The 26,973-nt window shown below is 38.4% G+C and overlaps 1 protein-coding gene across 2 annotated transcripts; it reads left to right on the top strand.

Moving 5' to 3' along the window:
* The first annotated feature begins 507 nt into the window (after positions 1-507).
* DSC1 (desmocollin 1) lies at positions 508-26,678 on the top strand. Of its 2 annotated transcripts, XM_085052738.1 has the most exons (17): positions 508-792; positions 3,248-3,332; positions 5,850-6,052; positions 6,525-6,644; positions 7,837-7,992; positions 8,872-9,016; positions 9,929-10,095; positions 12,304-12,438; positions 13,354-13,539; positions 14,958-15,217; positions 15,466-15,608; positions 16,758-16,973; positions 18,502-18,735; positions 21,393-21,514; positions 22,580-22,819; positions 23,446-23,491; positions 23,577-23,707. In XM_085052738.1, the coding sequence occupies exons 1-16, from the start codon at positions 754-756 to the stop codon at positions 23,482-23,484; spliced, it is 2,490 nt and encodes an 829-aa protein (XP_084908864.1). In that variant the 5' UTR covers positions 508-753; the 3' UTR covers positions 23,485-23,491; positions 23,577-23,707. The 2 variants fall into 2 exon arrangements, with proteins under 2 accessions (XP_084908864.1, XP_084908863.1); XM_085052737.1 differs by lacking the exon at positions 23,446-23,491 and having other exon boundaries at positions 511-792; positions 23,577-26,678.
* The last annotated feature ends 295 nt before the right edge of the window (positions 26,679-26,973 follow it).

The following is a 26,973-nucleotide window of genomic DNA, read 5'->3' as shown; positions in this document are numbered from 1 at the left end:
TCAGGCTGAAAGGTCTTTCGAGTGCAGGCCGTTCCCACGGGAAGCCCACCTCCTGCGCCCCTGGGTTCGCTGCTGTTATTTCGGCTTCTATTCACCTGAAGGCGCTGGGAAACCCAGGAGCCACAAGCGAGCACGCTCGGCCTCGCACAGATCACGTCCCTGTAAGAAGAAACGCGGCCGAAAATCCGAAACTCTTGTCTCCGCGCACACCGCACTTGGGCCCGCCATGGCTGCCGCCGGCCAGCACCGCCCCGACGGGCCGGGACGGGCCGGGACCCGCCCTCGCGGAACCTGCGCCCCGCGGAACCAGCGCGGCCCGCAGGGACAGGGAGGGGAAGCGAGGCTGCCGCGCCCGGGACAGCTCTGCCCCCGCCCCGGCGTGCCACTCCCGGGCGCGGCTCCGCACCTCTGCGCAGCCGGCGCCGCGGCGGGGCGGGGTAGCGAGGGGAGGGGACGGGCAGCGCCTGGCCGCGGAGGTGGGCGGCGGGCGGGCGGGGTGTTCCAGCGCCGTGCCCGGGACGGGCATTACCCAAAAGGCGAAAAAAAAAAAAGGGAGTAATTAAAGTCGCCGCTGCCGCGCGCGGTCCCACCCTCCCCACCGGCCGGCTCCCGTGGCAGACGGGAGGGGACAGCAGAGCCGCGCTCCCGCGGAGTCACCCCGCCGCCTCCGCCGCCGCTCCGCACTCGCTCCCTCGCCCGCCGTGGCAGCACCGACGGCGGCGGCTCCCCCCTTCCCGCGCAGCCCCGCGCACCATGGCCCCCGCAGCCCCCCGCCTCGTCCTCGGCCTCCTGGTGAGTAGGGAGGGAGTGGGATCACCGGGATCAGTGGGATCACCGGGATCAGTGGGAGGAGCGGGTGGGCGCCGGGGGGAGCGCGGCGGAGCGGGCCCGCCGCTCGCACACCCGGCTGCGCCTTTGCTCCGCGCCGTTCCTGCTTCACCGCCGGTGCGCAGCGCACAGGAGAGACTTCCGAGCGGGTGATCTCTGCCTGGCTCTTGACCCCAAGCCGGGTGGCTCCTCGGCGGGGCCCTAGCGAGGGGCGCAGAGCTGCGGCTTGGGGCGGAGGCCGGGGGGATGCGCAGCCCGCCGTGGGAAGGGCGGTCGGGGGGATTTTGGAGCCTGCCGTGAGGATACGCGACGGGCACTCGCTCGGGTCGCTGATGCTGCTGCTGGATATTCATAGAAAAAAGTAAACCGCGGTTCGTTTTTTTTTTGAATCTCTCCCCTTCGCCTCTCACCTGTTTGTCCCTTTTCCATGGGAAGGATTGTGCTGCGGTGTGGAGCGTGTTGAGCTCCTCTGAAAGAGTTAGTTGGGCATGGGACAATTTCAGCGATTTCCTTTGCCTTCAGTTTATTGTATTTCTACATAATTATGAGCTCCAGAAGGGCTTTTGCCAGGGAGACCAGGGGAGTTCTCTATCACATTTTCTTTTCCTTTAATTTATAGTAGATGAGTAAAAATTATTTGTCTTTCGTTTTCTACCGCCTTTCCTCGCTTTTATCATTGCATTCACAAAAAGAGGGCAGATGGCTGTTTGAGCCTCTGAAAGACAAATACTTGGTAGTGTTGAAGAACGGAATTTATTATTTTAATATTAATTATATATGCACATTGTAATGAAAGTGCTACTATTTCAGACACTGTGCGCATGCCTTGGCAAGGATATTGAAGTAAAACGCAAAGCAATGCAAGCAACTTTACTCATACATCTAATAAAAAAAAAAAAGAAGAAAATATTCTGTCAAGCAGAAAACAAACAAACAACACCCAAAGAAAAAAATCCTGAGGTGTCTTTTTTGTGTAAAGTGAAAGGACATCACAGCCTATTTTTACTTGATGTTTCCTTATGTCTTGATGTCCATTAATAACTACCACTTGCTTTTGTTTAACTTCTCAATCATTCTTTGTGCTGACAGCAGACTGAGTTTGGCATTACTATTTAAAAATTAGATGTCATCGATTCTTAAAATATTTTAGAACAGTGTAAAAAGATGTTGTGATTTCAGTGACGTAAAATTAGTGCAATGTCTTTCAAGAAAGAGTGTTTTATTAAGTGTCTGTTAATAAGGAAAGCCTACTAATACATACATAAACAGCAATGTTTAAATTACTTGTATATATGCATATTTTTATATCTGCGTATTTATATGAGGAACTGTATGAAGAGCTTTTATGGTGCAGACACAGCAATTTTTTTCTAAAGGGTCCTAATGTCTTTAAGAGTTTAAAGTATTTTTATTTAAATATTTTTGTAATAAGCATCACAAATAATTTTCAGGATTTCCATTAGCTGTTCACTTCTTTATACCTTTAATCCTAAAGGTATGTGCGAAATAAAAATGCTTTTCCTTTTTTGCTAGACTTTCATCCTGAAAGAGTAAATGCATATAAAAGGGTGGATAGATTTATTTACATTTTTTACGTCTTTGTTTATTAGTCTGTGTGATTTTTTGATTACAATTTTAAACAGAGAGATAGAAACTAGGCAAAAAGCACACGTATAATCAGAGATCAGGATTCACTTGCTCTGTGCTGAGGAAAATCTTTGTACCTCTATGTGGTTCTTTTTGGAAAAAGGTCTGGTTATCTACTACTCATTTGAATTTTTAGGAGGACCCTATTTTGTAACAGGTTATGTGGGAGTGGACTGCCGTGATACACGACGTTTTATTTGTGTCATATCTAATTGCTGAAGCTAGATTTAATTAGTTTGCTGAGAATGTACTTTGAAGATGCAAAGTGATATATAAGTGCAAGTGTCGTCATGTGGTTTTAATAAGACACTTGTCCCTTTAATGTTCAGCATCACCACAGTTCTACCAAACTGAGTGTTGATGTATTAAACCTTAATACTTAGCGACCTTGGATCTGAATTGGGCAGGAATTCTGTTGAAGGAAGTGCACAGCGAAGCTGTATTTTATCTTTCCTCTACCAAAGTAATAGTGTAGGCAAAATCTTCTAGTCAAAGGGAACTCTTGCTGTTAATGTCAGTAGTGCAGTGATTTTAGAAAAAAAACAAAACATGAGCCATGGACGAATCCAGGAGCAGTAGTCGGATCCTGTTTCCAGTTTAAAACTTCATATGTTATGCTGCACAGTACCTGAATTTTTAGGGAGGAATGCTTTCTGTGCTGTTTCACTCACTTGTCTTAACAAACAAATCAACCAAAGTCAGCATCAGTGTCTAGTTCAAAATACCATGTAATTATGTGGGTTTTTCCCTGATTTCTTTATTTGTTTTCTAGGTGCTGAGTTTGTGCTGTGAAGCTTGCAAGAAAGTAATTTTTCATGTTCCTTCTGAACTAGAGGCTGACACATTAGTTGGCAGAGGTGAGAAACTATGAGATTCCCAGCTTAACAACACAACATTGCACCTTTGCTGGAGAAGCTGTTAACATTGGAGGAGACCTTTTTTTAATGGAATGAATGGGTGACTGGACAGCCAGCCAAACAGCTGGATCAGCCTTTTTATGAAGGATACGCCCTGTGTTTGTTTGTTATGGATTTGAACACTGGCTCCATGCATCCATTTGACTTTTGCATAAAGAGCTGTTGTCAGGTTACCATATTTAATTTAAAACCAAAATGGCAGAGTTTATTGTTTTCAAAATTTGGAGTCCAAGGCTTACTATATAAATAAATGGCTTAATAGTCCAAACTGCACCCGTAACCCATGGTCATATGAAGAAGACAGTAAGTCATTTGGACGATGGAAAAGATAAAAAGAGAAGACAAAATCCACTTAACCAGGCAGCAAGAGGCTGCTGCTCTGTGAAACATGGATGTGACTGCTCCGCAGTGTTGGGGCATTCACAGCGTAGGAGGGGATGTGTTACAGAGGTGTCATGCGTGCACATTCTGTTGGCAGGGTGCTCCTTCTCTGACTGGACAGTCTGTCTCAGTTTAGGGCAGCTTGCAGGTGACGGAGAGGAATAGGAGAGACGAGAAAACATCCCACTCCTATTTTTTTTCAGACTAGTATTTCAAAACCAACTTTGAAAGGTGTGGCATAGGAGGTGCTGAAGGATTTTGTGCTGCCTGAGACTGAATTTGAGGATTCAGAGGTGCCCTTTGTCAGTCATTTCACAACAGAGGAATATGCTCGAAGTCTGCAGTCCTAATCCACAATTCTATAGAAGGAACAAATAAAGTGAATTGGTAGTTCATCTCAAGTGCTCAGAAAATCTAGCTTTATAATGAAAATTCATTGACTTTACTTTTGAATTTTAAAATGAACAAGGTTGCTATGGCTGTGTGAGTTGTCATAGACTTTAACATTTCTCTATGTAAATAAAGTTGATTTATATACAAACAAAACTTCATGTTATTGCAGTGCTTTGAAAGAAATTGCATAGCATGGAACTTAAATTCTTTTCCCCCAAAAACTTGAAGCAAAACCAATATAGCTCAAATGACATTACTTAAACATTTATAGAGAAATATTTTGTATTGATACAAAGACCATACCTTGACAGTGAAATTAGTCAGGATTTTCCTGATTATTGTAAAAGTTTCTTATATTTTATACCAGAGGTTTTAAAGAAAAAATCGCACGAAGCTATAGCTAATTGAGCATAGTGTTGACTCATATAACCATCAGAAACAAAATCTCCAGTCTGGTAATGTTGGAAATGCAGTGCTATAATAGGCAGCAGTATGAGGCAAGTTTAAGTGAGGCTGTGATATTCTCTTTAACACTCCATTTGCACTGTACAGATGAACAAGGATAGTAGTCACTGCTGCAGTACCACTGAAAGTCTGGAATTCTTAATTTTGCGTTTAAAGGACAGACTTGAAAAGAAGAAGAAACCACATCTTATTTAAAATTATGCTGTCCGTTTGTTCTTGCAGTTTTGAAAACGAAATGAAATTTAGTTTATTGAAAATACCATCTACATATGCGGGGTGATATTCTGAATCTTCATGAATTTTGCAATCAGCTCTCCTGCAGCAGTGTCCTGCCCACTATGATACCATTGAAAGAGTATTGAAAAGTTTTGATTCTGAGAACAAGACACACCTCTTGTACTCTGAAATGATCATTTGTCTGGAGTTTGAGTCTTTGACTTTTCATCCTTCTCGGGGTGCTAAATCATTCTCGCTTAAGGCTGTGGTCATATCCTGATTTTGCTTTTTCTCCAACTGTAGTGCTCAATTACTTGGTGGTGAACCGAATTTACTAAGTGCAAAAATCTGTTTTAGCCACAAGTGATAGCAAATAGAATGAAAATTACCTGGGACGTATGCTAGAATTGCCTGTATGGGATTCTATCACATACATATTAAAAAATTGCTAATTGGTTGTTCTTGAGTTACTCTTTATCTATCCCATCTGTCTGCCTCATAATTTCAAGGCCTTTGTCCTCCCAAGACTATTAAATCCCATAGTACCAGTCAGTGCTTTCCTCCTGAGGGCAAAACTTCCAAGATGTAACATCTCCATTGGGCATTTGCATTAATTAATCATCTTCACTGATATTGTAGGGCATGGAGCACGAGGCAAACGTAATAGCTACTGGTCCAATAATGGTCATGTCTGCGATGTTTTTTTGCATTTAAATGTTTATTATTTCGTCTCTGATGCTTCAATACTTTTACCAGTGTAAAAGTGTTTTGTTGTATCCACAAAGTCCTTTAGGAAAACACTAATGAACACAAGAGTGGAAGTTAATGAAAATTTGGACAAACTGAGCGCATAAATGGGTTTTAAAATCTGAATGACAAGCTTTTGAAGATTGTACGTGTCAGTAAATATAATTTTTACTTGAGACATGGGGTATTTTTGTTTTATGAGGGATATTGTTTTTTTGCTGTTTGAGTTATTGTCTGAATATTTTTTTCTTACAGTTGATTTGAAAGAATGCCTTCAGTCTGCAGAGTTTATCAGTTCCAGTGACGGGAACTTCAAGGTTCTAGAGGATGGTTCTGTATACACAACATCTGCTCTTTCTTTGTCTGCTGAGAAAAAGACTTTTACCATATTACTTAAGGACATGCAAGAGCAAGTTCAAAAGAAAATACATGTTAGCTTGGTGGAAGAAGAAAAAAAGGTTAGGTTCTAATTTCAAGATACCTTACTTACTTGAAATACTTTTTCACAGAGTGAAGCTTCATGCGTAGTATCTGTAGTTCAATTTTGGAATTCAAATAATCAGGCAAAATACTGGTGTAGAGAGTATTCTTATTTAGCAATTGTTGATTACTGTGTTGCTTTAGTCAGCAGATTTCCTTTCTCAAATGGGAGATGCTAGCAAGTAACATAATCAGGAATGTCAAGAATCTTAAAAGCCGTGTTTGAGGAATTAAAGCAGATCTTACTCATGCAAAGCATTAGAAGAAATGAAAAAGCTTGGAATATTATCACAGATAAAATCAGAAATGAAGACCTTGGAAAAACAAATTGTCAGGAAGACTGGAACGGAGGGAAAAAGATGGAAATGCAGGACGGCAATTAAGCAAAAATATATGCAGTTAAGCATATATGGATGTATTCTCATCTATCTTTTTATCTTCTTGACCCAGACACCAAAGACCAGGCATGCTCGAGATACAATTCTCAAGAGAACCAAAAGAAGGTGGGGCCCTATTCCATCTGTCATGATAGAGAACTCACTGGGACCTTTCCCACTGCAAATACAGCAGGTACATTTTGTATGAACCTTAGTTTTATGACCAATGCTGATTTTGTATGTGACTTCTATCATGAAGAAAATGAGCTGTCTTGTATTTTCTACCCATGACATTCCTGCTATTATTCCTCTGTCTTGTTCTGTCCTGTTCATTGTATATCTCATGATCTTGTACCTGAAATAACTTGTGATCTTAGTTGTTGGAGTGAAATGGAATTGTGCAGAAGTTGTAAAAAGAAGGCAGACATACTATCAAAGGGAGCTTTTTGGCCTGGAAATCAGTGAGTGTGTAATTAAAAGAAATGCAACAGCAAACAAGCCTCCACTAAACATTGCCTAGAAAAAGGTTTTGTAAACAGAGACTGGGGTAAATCTTACCTGCTTGTCTACATCCTTTCTGGAGCTTGAGGTGTATACCTTCAGCCTTGAAGACTGAGTATGGCCTATGTTATTCAGAAAATTGCTTACTGGAAGAAAACAAGTAGGCGTGAAAGAGAAATGCAAGAATTAAAGTTATCATAGATCCATCTAGCCTTCACTAGATTACAGAGTGGCTGGTAGCAGATGTGTAGAGACAAGTGTAATAACAGAGTCTGTGCAGAGCAATCATTCTTCTACTAATCTTACCCTCCTAACTTCTGGCATCCAGTAAATAAGGAAAGTATTTTGGGAGAAGAGTGTTTATAAATAGATAAGTCTAATGTTGCCTCCTTGGTGTTTGTAATGAGATGCAGATGCTATCTGAATTGGCATAGCTTTTGGACTATAGTCTATGTGGTCTTTCTTCCTCCTTTCCTTCCTTCACTACTTCTTCTGTAGTTACAAGCCACGTTCTCAGTGGATGCGTTAAAACTAAAGTCTCTTGAACAGCTTCAGAAAGAAGCACTTTGAACCTGAATATGCCTTGTGTGTGAAGTATTCTAGAGGGATTGGATTTAAATTTTTTTTTTTTTGCATAGTGTCATTTCCTTAATTCTATAGTTCTAAGTATTTATGAGTTTGAATTAACTCCCCTTGTCATGTACTCACATTATAAAGGAGGGCAGTCATATGGCAGGCTGAAGTTTAAGCTGCTATAGAAGTAAATCAAGTTTGGTTTTTTGTTTCAGGAGTTTTTGTTTGTGCTAAATATGGTCATGAAAAGGGGGAAATGTATTGAGATGCTGTTGCTGTTTTTCCTTGGGCTTAAAAATACCTTCTTATAGGTCCAATCGGACACAGCTCAGAACTACACAATTTTTTATTCTGCGAGCGGACCAGGAATTGATCAAGATCCAAAGGGTTTGTTCTACATAGAAAGAGAAACTGGAAATATCTTTGCTACTCGTGCGGTAGATCGTGAACAGTATCCAAGTTTTCAGGTACAGGCCTATGTTGTGTAAATATAATTAATTTTTTTTTAATGTCTCATGGATATATTTGACAATTGGGTTGCAGGGGAAATGGTGGCAGACAAGATCTGGAATCTTCTGTCTGTTATGAGTAATACTGTTGTGTTGAAGAGATGAACTCAGCAAATAAATAAATAGCTGGTCATCTAGATCTCAAGAGTAGTTTTGTTTTTCACTGCTTAGATTCTAATTGCAGCATAAATATAGTTGGATTTGCATCACTTCTAGAAGTGGAAGAATTTTATGGGGAAGGTTAAAAAGACCTGTAGAAAAACAAAATAATGGTAAACTGTAGATGACTGTGGTTTTCTGCGTCTCTCAACCTGCTTAGTTCTGGTATTATGTTAACAAGGTACACTGCTCTCTCTACTGGCTGAGAAGTGTAAGAAGGCAATTAGTAGAAACAGCTTCTAAATACATAATTTTCAGTACCTATTGCTGCATTTTATTAGATTATGTTATAATGGGCAAGTAGTTTTGCTCTCATGCTTGATTTTGTTCTAAATAACAACATTTACATCTAAATTTCGGTAACTGAGGTTGCCGTGTAAACACCTGAAAAACATGTGTTCAAGAGGCTTGTGAAAATTGTTTGATGGAGTTGGAGGAGGGGTCAGAAAGAAAGTGATTAAAATACTTGAGGTGTGTGAGGAATGGAAAAGGGAAAGATTGGAAAGCATTCAAAGGTTTTGTTTTGCTTTCACTTTAAGATACCAGTCATATCCCCTTCCAAATGCCTGAAGAGCCTGACCTTGAGAAGGGTGTGCTTTGTACACTGTATTTCATTTCATTTTATTGACTCCTCCTTGAACTAAAGGTATAATAATAAGCACTGAATTTTTCTTACAGATCATTTGCTTTGCAACCACTCCAGATGGTTATTCTCCAGAAGTACCACTTGTGCATACAATCAGGATAGAGGATGATAATGATAATGCTCCATATTTCACCCAAGACCTTTTTGAATTTTGTGTCCCTGAAAATTCAAGACCTGGTAAGAATTGTTTTAAATCACTGAACACATTTACCACTACTCAGCTCAGTTACAAACCAGTATGCCTAGGTGTAATCCTGCCTTTTCAGACATTTCAGTGGGATTTCCTGGGGAGTATTATGTTACAGCAAAGGCTGAATTTGCAAAGAGCAGCTCAAGATTTCTTAATGATTAGAAATTCCAAATTGTCATCTCAGTCATAGTGAAAAGTATTGTTAAAAGAAGTTTTTAAAAACCGAGGTGATTCAGTGTACCTAAAATGCTTTAAAGAATTTCAGAATGTTGTTATTTATCCAAAAAACATCTGTTTTCATAAAATGGTGTTAGAAGTTTCCTAAACAATTCCAAAGATGATGTTCTAAGGTGAAAAACACCTTTGGTTAAGCTTACAGTGTGTGTCCAAGGTGATGGATTAAGATGGGACTTTTCCTGGGAGAGGGCAGGGCTGGAGAAAGGGAGTTAGTAATTTAAAGAGAAGTTCCAAACCCAATGGGGCTACGGGGTGTGGTACAGTAGTGCTCTGTGTGAGGTAGTTGAGCAGTTTGAACCAGGCCAGAAATCTGCAGCTCCCTAGCAACACCTTTTCTGCTGTGTTTGAGATGCTTAATTAGAAGTCCATGTCAAAAATACTAACTGAAATAAAAACTTTCAGCGTTTCCTTTGGTTATTCTTTCTGACAGCTGCAATAATCACAACTTTGTCTAAGAAGGGAAAACAATTACCCAGAGTATTAAAATAGATAATTTTACACTATGACTGTATTTTTGCTGCTATTTGCTGTGTTTTAAATAACTAAATGCTAAATGACCATATAGCTATTTTCACTTGATTAAAACAGAAATACCTGTTCAAATAATTTTTAGTTTTTTGCAGATTTTTCTGGATCTAAAAATTGCTGTATTGTGTTCACAGGTGTTGTTGTTGGAAAAGTGACTGCAGAGGACAGAGATGAGCCTTATACTCTGCACACCACATTGAAATACCGCATTGTGTCACAAAACCCACCAATTACCCCAGCATTTTCATTACATGGTGACTCTGGTGTCATTTCTGTATTACTGCCACAGCTGGACAGAGAGGTGATCTTTCCTGAAGCATTCTTAGCTGTCATCTAGTGCACACAGATAGCTTTTTAATGCTGCTCTGCTCTGCCCTTCTGACACCCCACCTGCAGGACTGTTTCCAGCTCTGGGCTCCTCAGCATGAGAAGAATATGGACCTGTTAGAGCAGGTCTAGAGAAGGGACGTGAAGAAGTTCAAATCTGAGAGTTGAGCACATCTTCCGTGAAGATAGGCTGAGAGAGTTGGGAGTTGTTCAGTCTGGGGAAGAGGAGACTCATTGCAGCCTTTTAGTACTTAAAGGGAGCTTATAAAAAATGAGTGACTTTTTTTTGCATGGGCAGATAGTGATAGGACAATGGGAAGTGGTTTTAAACTAAAAGAGGAGATACTTAGGTTAGATGTTGGGAAGAAATTCTTTCCTCAGAGGATTGTGAGGCCTTGGAGCAGATTGCCCAGAGGGCTGTGGATGCTCCAACCCTGGATGTGTTCAAGTACAGGTTGTTCAGTGCCCAGAACAAACTGATCTACTGAGTGGAAGCTCGTGGGATGGAATCTCATGGCATGGGCAAGCTGCAACTAGATGATGTTTAGTCCCTTCCAACCCAAGCCTTTCTATGATTCTATGAAATGCTGGCATGAAAATCACCAGACATAGCTTCTGTTCCCCATTTTTTTTTCATGTCTCTAAGGACTTCTGAAGCTTTTCAAAGACCTGTAATTAGTCCAGAGAGTTTCTGCATAGATTACCTTATTCTAGCTAACCTTGGCAGAGAACATCCTACTGCTCAGCTGTTCAACCTATGGATTTTTTTATTCTTTCTGTGTTCAGGAATCCCATAACCCACTGTTTCCTCCTAATTAAGCTCGATTTGCGGTGCTTCTTGCTTCATTACAGAGAAGATGAACCAATTTCTCTGGAAGTAGTCAGTCATCCTATATTAACCAGAAATATCTTCAATAGTTCAAACCTAAATAGTAGTACACCATTTCTTAAAATTAAAGTGGTGCCCATTTATTTTTATCAGCTGCCTTTCAAGCAAATAAGATACAACATTTCTTTTTTTGATAGAATATCATATGAGAGATAGTTTCAGATATAAAAAAAAATGACAGGTGCATGTAATTCAAAATAATAATTCTAGCATAAGACAGTAATTGGAAAATGTTGGTGCAGGCACATCTTCTCTGAAGATAAATATATTATGGCATATTTTTGTTGTTTCATGGCCGAAAATCCACATAAAATATCATGTTGTAAAATTTTGCACTTGCAGATACAGTGCTCAGCTTTTTTAGCAAGAGAAAATTGCAGTGATTGTGAGCATCACTGTGATTACTAAGGAAGCTGTCAATGTGACTGGTTGAAGAAACAAAGGATTGAAAAACTAGTCCACTTCCAATCTTTTAAAGATAAACTTAGGAAGAAGAACAGGAGATGTCTTTCCTGCACCAGAGATAACAAATGCTTCTTCCAGGCATTCAGAACTAGAGTTACCGTCTTGATTTAGAAACTACCTCTTTATGTGCCTAATCCATCTGTACCGTCTTGTGTTCACTCCCCTCCCCTTTGCCCACTTTTTTTTCCCCTGGTCCCCCTTCCCTTGGTTGTTCACATTAAAAAAAAAACTTTCTGCTGTTCTGGCTCAAGTCAGGGATTTAAGTGGGCTGCTTATCAGGGAGTCCCTTGGAAGTGATAAGGACACTGACTCCTTCAGTGCCAGACCCTGCCAAATGGAAGGCAGTGCTTTATCATTTATTTTCCAGACAGAGGCTGGTCACAGCACAGTTTTAATTCATCCTTATGGGAATAAGAGAAATGTATTGAAACACTTCACCTGCTGGCAGCCTAAGAGAATTCTCTGGTCTTGCAAAGGGGAGACAGAAGCAGATGAAAGGGCATCATCTGTATCTTCCAAAACTTAAGGTTTTGGAAAATAATGCTGACATTGTGAGAAGCCTTATTTGATACAGGATATAGCATGCATGTTACTAACAGATGCTGAACTCTGTGCTGCTTAGCCACAGAAAAAAATATTTTGCTGCTTTTCCTTTTAAGCTATAGGGAGAAAAGCTTCAAAGGTAATTATCTGTTTTTGTCAGGGAGGACTCAATTTAGAGCAGAGCTGTGGAATGGGAGTGAAATATTTAGTTCTACCCCTGTGTCTGACTATGCATTTAAAAAGTGAGTGTGACAAACTTCTGTATGCTTTTATTCTTCTTTTCAGCTCGTACCCAGTTACACTCTGTTAGTTGAAGTGAGAGATATGGCAGGTCAGCCTTTTGGTTTGTGTACTACAGGAACAGTAGTCATCAAAATTGAGGATACAAATGACAATGCACCATCCTTTAAACAGATACAAGTAAGTCTGCATAAATGAAATGTCTGTATAAAGTTTTTTTAAAGTGTTTTCATACCCTTTCTAGTGTCCTGATGGGCAGTCCCTCAAATATGAAGTCTAATGCCCTGAGACAGTTAATGCCAATATAAATGCCTTTGCTTGTTCCAGCCATGTGTATGATTCAGAGCAAAGAGTATGTCTCAATAATCACATACACATCTCAAATGCCATAGGAGTTTTTTTAATATGAAATTTATGAAAATAATTCATTATTCATAAGGAATACATGTAGTTTACCCTCTCTGTTCACTACTGTAGAATATCATCAGTAATATTAATTAAGAATCACTCATCTGTTCTTTTTCAGCTTGTACAGAATAACCAAGTTCTTAAAAAAGATAAAAAAATAGAAAAAATCCTTTTATCCTTTGCCATCCGAGTAGAGATGTATTTGATCCTTCTTGGTATTGCTCCAAGTTCTTGTGGTTTTTTTTATTTATATGTTTTTTAATTTACCCCAATGCCTTTTCTAATTCTCAGCTTGATCATGTTGTATGCAAATTAGAATCTATAGCTGATGTAACTGAGGGAGACTGTGCTAATGTACATTTCCTGGAAGGAGAATTCCAGAATTAATTAGGTCAGTGATAGTTTGAGTGTATGAAGAAGCTGAGACTTCAACTGTGCTGTCAGGAAGGGTTTACTGTTTGATGCAGGGTATAAGGGAGGAGGGGGAAAAATAGCTAATGCATGAAAACAAAATAAATCATCATAGCATATTGGTAAATTGACTTCAACCCTTAGGTTGAATTCCTGTTGGTTGAACCCTTAGGTTGAAGTAGTATTATTTAAATACGATGTTCTTCAGCTCTGCCATGTGGAACAGTATTCTCTGATTTAAATTGATGGTTTGTTTTCTTTTTTGGGTAATCCAAGTATGAAACACGAGTGGAGGAAAACAGAGTGAGTGTAGAAATACTGAGAGTCTCTGTTGTTGATCTTGATGAACCTGGTTCACCTGGCTCAGGAGCAGTATATGAAATTATAAGAGGAAATGATGATCAGGCCTTTGAAATTACAACAGACAAGAACACCAATGAAGGAATACTATGTGTTGTTAAGGTAAGTAAAAACTGAAGGGCTAGAGGAAAATGTACGGATTTTCAAGTTTTGGCTTTAAACCAAACAAACTAGGAATTTTATTTTAAGAATAAAGTAATATTCTTTTTATGCAAAGAATACCTGTAGCTGTCAGGCTCATCAGACTTCATTCTGACCTCAACTCTCCTGTAGAGCAGATGGCATTATACACAGTGATTGAGGCTTGTGTGTGGCACATAACACACAAAGCTCACCTTCCAGGCTGTTCCTCAATTTTGTGTGCTCGGAATCCAAAGGATTTGATTTTTAGTTTCAGAAGAGCTTGGTGCTTTTGCCTGGTTCCACAGCTGGAGTGGTTTAGACTTAGGAATGTAACTGAGGAATGCTTCATAGTTTTTAGCAGAAATAAGACAGTGGTAAAGCAGGGAAAGTTTGAGCACCTTCTCCAGTCTTGGGTTTTTTTTTTTTTTTTCTGGGAGTTAAATAAACTTATTATTACAGCATAAAGCTCTTCAGGTTTCATTTTGCAGTGTACTGACTTCAGGTTTGCTTTTCTGGTGTGTGAGTAAGTCAGTATACATATAAGAAGACTTTATGTCGGTGTAGTTGTTTGTTATAAGTTTTTGTAGATGTGAGGTAAAAGGCACATTGTGTCTGTACTCCAGCACATCCCTTTGCCTCTTCATACCTCTTTTTCATTATCTGTTAAAACTCCCATAAGAGGTAACTTCCAAGGAGCAGAAAAGGTTAGTATTAAAATTTGAACATATAAATTGTAGAAGTAGAGATGCTAGTAATTTTTAAAATTATTATTATGGTTTTTTTGTTACTGGTAATCATTAGAACTTTTTCTAAAGCTCTGTCCGTGCTGTATGAACACAGTTGAAATTTCTTACATTTATTGTAATGCTGTAGTAGATTAGTGAATATTATGACATCAGGATAAAATCAGCTCTATTAAAGGCATAAGATGACTTTGGAGAAGGTGTCTGAAGAATAAATGGTAGCCGCTTACTGTCAACTCCATAAATTCTTGGATTTGTAGCACTAGAAAGAAGCATAATTGACTAGTGGTGGAAAGGAAATACATGTAAGCTAAAATAATGGCCAAATAAATATGGAAGAAGAAAATCCCTACAACATTTAATGGCTTTCTGTTCTTTTAGTAATTCATTTTCAGAATATTTATCCAAAATTGTGCAGTGGTATTGCTTGTCTTACTAGGGGTATTTTCTCAGGCCCTTTTCTTTGACTAACTTAAAACTTAATTTTTTTTTTTTTAAAGTGTCCTTTTACTTTGTTTCAAGACGGCTATTTAAGGATAGCTGTCTATTTTAAATAAATATGGTAGTTTCAGCTGTAATAACCGTGCTGTGAAAACAATGTTAAATTTTGTATTGGTTTGAAGGAAAAAAACCAACACCCCACCTTTGTTACAGGGACTGGACTATGAAACTGCCAAGCAAAGGGTCCTGGTGATTGGAGTCAACAATGAGGCACCCTACATGCTGGCTCCCCACTCACAACAACTTTCCCAGAGCACCTGCTCTGTCACAGTGCATGTCCTGGATGTGGATGAAGGACCAGTGTTTAAACCCTGTCTGCTGCGCTTAGACGTTAAGGAATGCGAAGATGTTGGGACAGCTATTGGGAGATTCGTAGCAGAAGATCCAGAAACTGGAAATAGTGAGGGCATAAGGTATGAAACAACCTTAATTCCTGCTATTTTTTTTTTTTTTTTAGTACAGCATGGGTGGGATATGGGAAGGGGGAAATAGTCGTTGAAGCTGTATGTTTGGGTGTGCACCTGCACACTTGTCAGTGTATATGAATACGTATATCCAAATATCTGTGTGTTTATGTGTGTGTCTGTGTGTGTGTGTGTGTGTGTATGTACACATGTGTGCTATGTTTGGGATCTTTAACAAGACAAGCTGTTCTTCACAGATACCGGATACCACCTGGCCAGTGCAATTGGATCAACATAGATGACAAATCGGGTGAAGTCAGAACTGTTAGAGTCTTGGACAGAGACATAGGAGAAATGAGACGAGGTCAATGCAATGTCACAGTCCTTGCAATAGACAGAAGTGAGTACTGAATGTTGTCATTCTCTGTGGTCTGTAACAGATGTTTATGTGCAAATTTAGTGTCGGGACAACTGTAGTGGTTCAGACCAATGGCTTGTCTAGACCATTGTCTTTGCGGTAGCTTTATCAAATGCTCAGGGAATATTATTTGTCAGGGAGAACCTTTAGAAATCAGGCAAGAGCTCAATGTTTTGAGAACTTATCTGCCCCATTTAAAATCCTTTAGTAATTCTAAATTGAGAGATTTTACTCTGGATTATATTTCTTCTATTCCTCAACTATTCTTTCTTAAGTGATAGTTCCTGGCAGCTGTGAGCTTGACAACAGAGAAAGCAGAGAGGATTTTGTGAAGTTGTTGACCTTGCAGCAAAAAATTCTAAGTCTGTCCAAATTTGCATATTAAAGTTACATGTAAATAATGGAAATTTAAATTGTTTAGAGCTTCTGTTGTCTATAAAGTAAACATGACATAGGCATCTGCAATCAACTATTTCTAGAGAAAGGATTACAAAGTAGAGTTGATGTAATTTCACTGGAATGCATTTACAAGCATTGACCATTTGTGTATTGGAAGAACTGTAATTAGGAGGAAGAGTTCGTTTATTTCTTGCATGTAGACTTTTGTGACATAGTATGTGCCACTGATGAATGCATGGTGACTTGGTAGAGGACAGAAAGAAGTCTGCTGCTTCCTTAGTGTTTGTATTCCCAGGGGAAGGGAAGGTAGGGAAAGTGTAATTAATTTTCTCCTTCCAGAAGTTAAAAGGCTGGAGATCTTCACTTTCTGCACTTTCCTCTATTTGTCTTAGTGTCCTTTACTCCTGGTTTGTGGGTTCTTTCTCCTCTTATCCTCCTGTTGGAATAGTATGTGTTCCTGCACAGATATACAAGCTCCCAAATACATTGCACATGCAGAGTATGGAGATGTGGGAGCTGCTGATGCATCTGCAGCCAGCCAAGTAGAAAGAAGCACTTGAGAGAGAGCTGTGAGACCCCCCCTCTCCCTGGCTAAATCAGCAGTTGCTCTCCACCTTACTTTTAACCATGTATATTACAGCTGACGATATTTAATTGTGAAAGTTTGCACCAGAAATTAATGTGTGAATGTTAGAAGTCTAAGTGCTAAACCTAGTTATTTTTATCTCCTAGATGGTAAAACAGGCACTGGAACAATTCAGGTTTGCATTGTGCCTGGCAACAAGAATTTCCCACGAATCACTCAAACAGACTATATCATGTGCAGAGACAGAAAACCAATCTGCCTCACGGCACAGGATGGTGATGAGGCTCCTTACAGTGCACCCTTTGTGTATCGCATAACTGACCGGAACCTGGCTTCCATGTGGAAGTTAACTCCACATGATGGTATGTTAAAAGTTCCTCCTCCTCACTTAGCTGCAGGCTGCCAGAGGAGGCTTTGCTGACTCTCCCTTGGGTGGTCTGCAAGAATAGATTGGGTGTTTGGAATTGGTGTAGTCAGTGGAGTTAATATGGGGCTCACTTATGGTCTCTAGTGGTCCCTCTAGTTCCCCTCTAGTGGGAATGGACCCATAGGGAAGATCACACAGTTGGCATCCAAAAAGCAAGGAGAAAGATACCATATCTGTCTCCTAAAGCATAAATAAGAATCTGTGTCCAGCATCCTTGGGTCAGCAGTCAGCTGCTCTCTGAGATTATGACGTAAAAAGATTAGAAGAGAGAACAAAACTGCATGTGATGCATTGCATCAAGAGCTGGAAAAGGAACTATAGATTCATAATTCATAAGAAATTTAAGAATGAAATGGCTAATATTCCAAAGAAAAATTGTACTTTGTTATTATGGTGGAGTACTGGGAAACTGACACTTTACCTAAAATTGATTATTGGCTAACAAAAAAAAAAAAATTCTTGAAGTTTATTTTGTTGGTACTGCTGTTAGCCAGCACACCTTTGGTAAAGCGGAGTGAAAGAAAGCCTGACTGTCTTCTTTAATTTATTTGTTATTTTTATAATTTTTATAGGAGTAGATAATTTATTATTAAAAGGATCACTGTTTCCTAAAATTTGTTGATACAAAAAGTTACAGCTGCTTGTGGTTTCCTGGTGGTTTCCAGATGATGGCAACAAGAGCAGCACATACATTTGCTACTCTGGTGACATGAATTAGTTGAAAAGGGTCCGATTCTGAAGCATTCCATCAAATATTCACTAAAGAAAGGCAAAAGACAGAAAAGTCTGAAAGCAAAGACATCTAAGACTTTCAAGGTTTATATTAGACAAATTGAAAACCACATTTTAGATGATACATGTTGTTTCATATAGCTCATCATAAAACAACCATTATGTACATCACTGTCAGTCTTGTACATTTTTTTACAAATGATTTCTTTTGCCCCTTAAAGCATATAGTCATTAATCATTGCCACTCCCAAACAGGGGAGCAGATGAAATGATTTTTTTCCCCCCACTGGAAATAGTCATTCTCACTGAATACAGCAATAGAACTAAAGAGGAGAAGAGGTATAATTTAAGTTTACAATTAATTATTCCAGTCACGCTATCAAAAGTCTTTTTAATAAATGTCAGTTTAATTGATGGTCTTTACTGGTAAGCCTAAGTAGTGTCGTTTCTTATAATGGACTAAATTAACTTCAGAGTTTCAACTCACATGTTTTCAGAAGTTTGTATAAGGTATTTATACCTTTTTCAGTTCAAACATTTAAAAGGTGCTGAAAGTACAAATCCTGTCAAGATGTAGTTTTGTATCAACGCATTTAATCTAACTTGAAACTAATTAATGTGGATCTAGTAGCTGTAGCAGAAGGGAAAATTGTAATTATGGTTGCATTTGTGACAAATGAATTGCAGGTATTGTTGACCCTAGATCTGGTTTTGGTTCTTTTTCTTTACAGATAATTCTTGGTATCTTTCACCAAAGGGTGATATTCCATATGGAATTTATGAAATTCCTGTAAGTGTGATTGATAATGGAGGAAAGATAGGAGAGAACACCGTAAGAGTTAACCTCTGTGATTGTTTAACTCCAACTGAATGTGATGGCAGAGCTCGTCAGCTTGCTGGTGGGAATGTTACCCTTGGTCTCTGGGCCATCCTTGCAATGATCTTAGGATCATTGTTATTGCTGCGTAAGTACACCTCTTTTAAACACAAAGTGCAAATTCACTTAATTATAAATTTAGTTGAGAGAACCTGATTCAAACTTAATTCAAAGATTTTTTATTTTGGTGGTTGTATAGCTGTCATCACTGACTTAATGTACCTGCTCTGTTTGTATCAGTATCACAGTCTTCCTGCTCTTGTCTTGTGCTAGTTACTGTGTGTGTATTGTGTATTTTTGTGTGAGATGTCCATATGTTCATGTGAGTGAGGCCAAAAAACCTGCCGTTAGCACTTGAACCAAAAGACTTCAAAAAAGTCTGTGAGTTGTAGAAACATTTCTTTTTCTAGGAGCGCTGAAATCAATTTCCCAGAGCATTTTGTGATTTCTCTTGTGTTGTGGATTAAAACATGAAGTATCTGAGACACTGGATTTCACAAGGGATTTTACAAGAGCCCATATATTCTGAAATCATTGCATATACTGGATTTACTGATCTGGGGCCTATCAGGATCATCGAGTCCAAATCCTGGCCCTGCACAGGACACTCTAAGAATCACACCATGTGTCTGAGGGCATTGTCCAAATGCTTCTTGAACTCTATCAGGCTGGGGAGCTGTTCCAGTGCCCAGCCACCCTCTGGGTGAAATACCTTTCCCTGATAATCCAATTTAAACTTGCCTGGACTGAGCTTAATGCCATTTCCTGGAGTCCTGTCACTGGTGATGAGAGTGAAGAGATCAGTGTCTGCCCCTCTGCTTCCCCTGAGGAAGTTGCAGACTGCAGTGAGGTCTCCCCTCAGTCTCCTCCAGGCTGAGCAGAGCAAGTGACCTCAGCCACTCCTCATAAGGCTTTTTCTCAAGGCCCTTCACCATCCTTGTGGCCCTCCTTTGAATGTGCTTTAACAGTTTCATGTCTTTTTATATTGTGGCAACCAAAACTGCCCCCAGCACTCAAGGTGAGGCTTCCCCAGTGCAGAGCAGAGCAGGACAATCCCCTGCCTCACCCGGCTGGCAATGCTGTGCCTGATGCCCCCCAGGACAGGGTTGGCCTTCCTGGCTGCCAGGACACTGCTGACTCATGTTCAACTTGCCATTGACCAGGACCCTCAGGTCCCTTTTCACAGCTCTGTTCTCCAGCATCTCATTCCCCAGTCGACACATGCATCCAGGGTTGCCCCATCCCACATGCAGAAACATTAAGGACAGGTTGAATAGTTCCATGACAGACCAAAACCTTGAATATATGTTGTGTTACTGGAGTTGCCCAAAACCCAGCAGATTCTGTAAAAGGGTAATACTGCTATTAACCAGTGAGATGATGATAGTGATACAAAAGCAAAACCAAGTAATTTTTTTTTTACCAGAATCAAACATAATCTAACTAATAACATCCTTAAAAATCACAGAGGACATGCTACAGTAGCTAGTATTTCGGAGTTCGGGGTTTTTTTTCCCCCTTCATTGTTATACATTTTTTCTGGTGTTAGTTAAATGGTCTTGCTCCTGTTGAATCTCAGCTAGCTGTTCTTACTTAAGTAGCTAGAACACTAGGATCTGGACATGTTTTGAAAGCTAGATCAATGTTTTATCACAACAGGGTGGGTACCCAAATTTAGGACAAAGCCTGAAGTTGGAATTTTCAAATGTGGGAACATGCAGTAGAGGAACTGTGTGAACCATCAGCTACCTCTTTTTCACTGCCTCTTGACTGAACTTAAAAATAGATCCTTTATTTTACTGTGGATAGAGTAAAAGATCCTTTATTTCACTGTTTCCTCTACTCAGTGCTGTCATGAATGTCTTCTTCCCAATCTGTCAGCATCAGGAGCCAACCTGCTGGAATCACTGATGCAGATCTCACTGACAGCTGATGCTACAGAGGCTAAATTAGCTTGAAAGTGGCTCTTGGCCAATTTTCACAGAAGTTTATATGTTCAGAGATCAGATTGCTCAGTGGGCAGTTAGGTAGAACTGTTCTGTTCCTTGTGGGCTTCTTTATTTTTAAGCTAACAATTTGAAAAGCAGAGAAAACAGAATGGTTCTCTGAATTAAAGTTTTAGTCATTTATTTAGGACAGATATTAGTTGTACATGATTATTTTATGCAAAGTCATTTCTGGCTGAGTCTGTGGCAGCAAAAAGTGGTATTATTAAGTGGAATAAAACAAATACAAGGGTTTAAATAAAATTGTTCTGTAGCATAATGCTGGAAGTCCTCCAGGGTTCTGCTGACCTTTTCTGTGAAGCAGAAGTTTCTGGTGTTGGGACATTTAGCTTGCATATTAGTTACTTATGATATATTTGCCATCAGCATATTCAGAGATGAAAAATTCATTATGTGCACTGTTATTGTAGGCATAAGACAAGATTTTTCTTCTGGATTTGGACTAAATTTTTCATTACTACAAAGTTGTGTGGGTCACAGTGCTTTCGTAAAGGATGCTTGCATGTCTTTTGGAAAAAACAGATGTGTTTCAGAAAATGAAATATTTCAACAGTGCAGTGAAAAATCCCTATACTGTTTGAAAAAAAAAGTTAATATATACAGCTTTGACTATGGGCATTTTTGGCAATAAATTATTTTTTTAAACCATACCTAATGCTTAGGTCCTTAAAATTCATTATCCAACATAAGTAGATACCATTGTGAGGTAAAGTTTATAGTATTGTTTCCTTTTCTGTAGTGATCCTGATCACAATTTGTGGTTGCTGTGGTGCTGGGGTAATGCACAGGCAGGTGACTGATGATTGTGCCAATCACAATTTAATCATTTCAAACACAGAAGCTCCAGGAGAAGAAGTGATGGTAAGTTGTCTATTTGTTTCAACACAGAAACTTGCAATTAAGATGTCCATAGCATTGCAGTTTGAAAACAGGACTACCTGCAAGTAAATGATTTGGTAAAGGAATAAGCAATCAGTGCAGGGATCATTAGATATACTTTGCTATTTAACAAGAATTTGGAAATTCTTACTTTAGGCAGAGGTGGTAGTACCATATACATTTAAGCATACCTTGTAGTTATTTGGCTGGCTGCTTGTAATTCTTCCAGATTTTAAGGATTTGGTGGAAAGCTTCAGGTGAACATTTAAATAAAATTTTCAGTCATTTTTAACAATGAGATTAGATGGAAATTTATTATTTTGCCTATGTTAAATATGTGTTAATAGCAAAACATTATTTTTCCGTGGAGAAGGATTTTTATATTTATCAGATACCTGTTGTAAATTGCAGGTGCAATTTCTGCCCTGCCCCTGAAACATGACCCCAAATGCAGTTGATTTCATGAACAGCCCGTGTTCATGAAATCTTTCTTGCTTTTGGCATCTAAACTTCTTTCTGTCTACCATGAACATAGTTCAGTCCAGGACTGTGTTCATACACAAGAATGTAGCTCTTTAGACTCTACCTCTTCTCTGTTGTCCTCCACCCCCTGACAATGTTCTCCCCAAGAAGAGGAGATAAGTTTGAAAACGATACTTCATGTTGAAAACCAAGAAATCCTTATGATTGCAAGTGTCTAATTTCTTGTTGCCTATGAAGCATAATGTAGTGCCATTATAAACTAGTATATGGATTAAACATGTCACTGGGATAAAACCTCAGTTTCTGGATCTCATATCATATTTAAATGTAGATATCCCCTCTTCTATCTTGTCACAGTATCCTTTTTAAAGATGATTTACTGACCTTTATAGAATAAGGATACCCTTTTGTTCAAAATATCACAGTGCAGAGATGGAGACTTCTCAAGTTTCAGTTGAGACTGTTTCTACTCACTGTTTCATCTTTGGAATTAAAAAGGTAAAAAATAGGGAGGGAAAAAAAGGTACCCTCAGTACTGCATTTTTTTTGTTTTGTTTTATTTAGGATCACAATATAATTCCTTTACAAAACACATGTGATCAAGGAGGGTATGGAGTGAAAACAGGAGAGCAGCAAACATTTGAAATGGTAAAAGGAAGAGGGCATACCTTGGAATCAGTCAAGGGAGGTGGACATCAGACTCTGGGATCAGTTAAAGAAGGAGGAGGAGGACAGGCTATGATGGATACGTGTAGATACTCCTACTCAGAGTGGCATAATTTCACACATCCTCGTTTAGGCGAAGTAAGTATTCTGAAACTGATGTTTTTGAAGTGTAGGTTATGGTCAATATATACAGGCTTTTCAAGGAAGACATGTAAATGTGCTAGAAAGGTGGCTTTCTGGTTTTGGTTTCATTTCATTTTTCCTCTCCTTTGCTCCTCTGCATCCCCTTTGGAATATTGCTCTTTCTAGAAGTAATCCTTAATATATTTCAGCTGTAAGTGTAAATTACTTTCTTTTCGTGGCTTAAACTATAAGCACCATGCTATTTTTCATTTTGAATAATTTAGAATAATTACTGAAGCTTTTGTGAGTTTTTCCGAGAATGTCTGTTTGCTTTTATTCTAACTGCTTGCTTTGTGCTTATTTAAATCTTCTATTTGACTTAGCAATGGAGCAGGAATGAATTAGAAATGTAGTCACTCTATTTCTTGGAGATGGAAAAACTCTTCACTACTTGCCTAACTAGTTACGTGTAAATCAGTCTTTTAATTTTCAGTGAATTTTAGTTGCTTGACAGGTTATTTAAACAGGTTCTTCCTCTTTTATTGTTACATACATGATTAGTAGAAATTATTTCTTTATTAAATACTTATATTTTGTAGTCGTAATGATACAGACCAATCATGTGCATTTTTTGTATGTAGGAATCCATTAGAGGACACACTCTGATTAAAAATAATTGAATGAAAGGTAAATCAAAATGAAATTATTTTTTTGCAATATGTTTAGGATAACAATTTAAGAAAATAATAAGATCTGTTCTCTTCCTATCCAGAAGGTGCACCTATGCAGACAGGATGAAGAACAGAAGCATTCTGAAGATTATCTCCTTTCATATAACTATGAAGGAAAAGGATCCTTGGCTGGCTCTGTAGGCTGCTGCAGTGATCAGCATGAAGAAGAGGCACTTGACTTCTTAGATCAGTTGGAACCCAAGTTTAGGACATTAGCAGAAACATGCATCAAAAGATAAATGTGCCTTTCACAGTGCTGAAAAAAAAACCTGTAAATAAGTGGCTGTCATACTTTTGTGATATTAGGTATTTTGGAATTGAGGGGGCAGAGATTTATCAAAATTAAGATAGACAGGTGAGAGTGTAAATAACTCTTGCTTTAAATTTACATTTACACTGGACACATTCTATCAGAAAAAAGGGCTTAAAAATACTTTGTCTTTAGACTAGGTTAGTAGAGTAATGCTAGTTTCTACTTAGATTACATTTTGCATTCTTTGTGATTACTTACAATGCAAAACTTGGTGTTCTTTTAACTAATTATTTAGCTTCAAAATTTTATTGTATTTGGCTTTGGAGAAGGAAAGCTTTATAACTCACTGTTTCTTTGTTTTCTTTTAATTTTGTAGAAATGAAGCAAATAATAGTGTTGGTGGATATCAAATACCTTGTTAACTTTTAACTTATATGAACTGAGATACAAAATATTTTTTCATTTTGGACATAAAAATAGTAATGAGTATATAAGAAAACTTTACATTTTGATTGAAAATTAAATATATATATATTGTATATATGTAAAATAATATTCAAAAATATATTTTTCTCCTAATGGGTTACCACCCATCAAACTTGCTATCCTAAGGGATTTATGGCATCACCACATAGGGTATCAGCATTGTATGCGAGGATGTATTTTTCTTTTAAGGAAATAAGGGATCAAAAAAAAAATAAAAAATCATGCAATAGAGGAAACTATCATACTTCAAATGAATGCAATATAAATCTCATGTTTACTTCACCTAAGTTTGTACCTCAGTTTCTTGTGAGTTTTGACATAGTATCATTGCAGAAATGATGACCATTGCCAAGAGTTTTGTCCAGTGTAGCTGCCACTACGTTGCCTACTTGCCCTGTTATGGACTTCATTGAACTTTTTCTTTTTGTAAGTAGAACTTGACAGAAGATACAGCTCAAATGGATTGAGCATACTCTGCATTACGTGTTTTACAGATATCTTTTTATTGATGTGCAAAATTACACTGGGAGAAACTGTTTTGAGTGTAGTATGTGGTAGTTGTAGAGGTCAGCGTTTACACACATCTCTGGCAGAAATCATCTGAATCCCCTTTGTTACTGTACTAGATTAAGCACACATATACACTATATATATATATACATATACACACACAAAAAGTCTGAAATACCTTTGGCAGATGACAGTAGTGGGATCTGAATGCTGCCATAAGCAGCAGGTGAAATTCCACCTCTTCTTCCCAGGTTTTAAATGTTTTTTTTAATGTTTGCACTCCTGGTTAAGTAATCTGTCTTCTGCACTCTGGGAATTCTCTTGTGCCTTAAAAGAACGTCTCGGTGCCTATAAGAAACTTGTGCAATTACTTATTTCTGTAGCTATAATTCTGCTTTTAGGATTTGCTCTGTAAACATATGCCTTAGGGATATTTTAAAAAAAATTTACTGTAGCTAATGATCTGTAAAAGGAATACTTGGTAACAGCCAGGAGTCATGGTGCTCTAAATTTCAGTTACTGCTGATTTCCAGTGGTTGCAGTTCATTCCACACAAATTATGGTCAGTGAAAACCCATAACAGTATAAAAACTTACCAACGTTATAAAATAGTACTTTTAAAACCTTAAGTTTCACACTGTAAATGGCCTTCAGAATATTTTTGGTAAGAACTAGCTGTGGTTAAGAACTTCGTAGACCAATGTTACATATATTTTAGTGTATCATTTGAAAGTGGTAATGAATTCATCCTGAAAGTAAATACACTGCCAGAGTGACAGTCATCAGCAGGAAAATACTAGATGAGAACCAAGGTGTTATGAACTTACTTCATTTAGAAACTGTGTTGCTAACACCTCTCTCCTGAACACTGCTCATCGTTTTTGCTAACATAAACAAAGTTTTTCTGTACATGGACAGTCAGATTTGTGGCTGATACAAGTCAGGATTGCTCTGCTGATGCCAGTGGAGGTATGCTGACTTTATGCCAGATGAAAATCTGTCCTCTAGTGATTTTCTTGCTGCTTTGTGTCTTGCATCTTTATGTTTAGTTATTGGCTATACACTTTTTAAGGTAATACTAATGTCTCCCCCTCCCTCTCTTAATGTTTGGTGGTGTTTTTGTTTGTTTGTATTTTAAATTATATAAAACTCCTATGGTTCAGAAGGACCTAGGATGAATAACGACTGCACTCTTTGGAAAATTACTTGGAGGGTGGTGTAGAGAAACCTCTGCGAGTATGGTTTCTTTCCTCATGAAATATAGTAGTAGTACTTTTCTAAAAGAATAGACCAAATTTGTATGAGCTTAAATTGAATCAGTGTTGGCTGTTTTAAGTAGATGTTTGCCAACTTACCGCCCTAGAGTTAAAGTAATAAATTATTTAAATCAAAATAATGCTTTTCTAGTCTAATTTACCTTAAAAATGTTTTATTTGGGTGTTTTTCTTACATTTCAGCAAAGATAGATAATTACTTTTTTTCCCCATTTTTAAACGACTTAGAAATCTGGAATCACTTCTACTCTGTCTCTTTTAAAAATTAAAGTTCTGTGTTAAGCCAGCTATTTCTGTAAAACCAAGAGTGGAAGTAAGAGGCTTTAAAAAAGAACTGTAAAACATTATTTTCGTTGCATCTTCTAATTATGTGAATGGAAACTTTGTATAAAGCATTAAAGTTTACAGATACCAAGTACCAGGTAACATTTGTGTAAAGCTTATAAATGGAATATTTCAAAATGTGTAATTCACTTGTTGTTACTGTCTTGAATTGCCTTAAAAATTGTGAAGATTTCTTCCCTGCAGCTAGGTAATCTGCAAACTACCTAGCTGTGTCAAAATTATCTTAACATCATATTTTTTACAACAGTGAGTAATAAATTTTTTGCAAAATAAAACTATCTTCTATAAAAACTCTTCATTTCTTGTGCATGAACCAGTTTGTGAATATAAGCATGCCTATTACTGAAGGGGATTCAATTTTTAAATTTTAATGCAAATGGTTTTAGGCCACTATAGTGCCATAGTGCTAGTAGTACTTGTCCTTGCAGCATAAGCCATGGCTGGAATTTGTACTTGGCAAATTCAGGATATTAAAAGTACAAAGCATTACTCTATCATCTTGCTGATAAATTGTAGAAAATACACAGTGCCTATTTTGAAAACATCATAAGGAAAACCAATAACCCAGAT

Source organism: Lichenostomus cassidix, chromosome 2 (genome assembly GCF_008360975.1).
Source record: "Lichenostomus cassidix isolate B80296 chromosome 2, HeHo_3.0, whole genome shotgun sequence".
Classification (NCBI taxonomy): Eukaryota; Metazoa; Chordata; class Aves; order Passeriformes; family Meliphagidae; genus Lichenostomus; species Lichenostomus cassidix.
The sequence above is the reverse complement of the archived record's forward strand: the minus strand, read 5'-3'. Positions and strand labels throughout refer to the sequence as shown.

What these genes read in the sequence shown, in the direction of transcription:
- DSC1 (XM_085052737.1), top strand. Translation starts at nt 754, where the DNA reads ATGGCCCCCGCAGCCCCCCGCCTCGTCCTCGGCCTCCTG. An exon ending in AACAGTATCCAAGTTTTCAG is followed by an intron (nt 7,993 to 8,871) that starts GTACAGGCCTAT and finishes TTTTTCTTACAG; the next exon opens with ATCATTTGCTTTGCAACCAC. An exon ending in GAATACTATGTGTTGTTAAG is followed by an intron (nt 13,540 to 14,957) that starts GTAAGTAAAAAC and finishes CCTTTGTTACAG; the next exon opens with GGACTGGACTATGAAACTGC.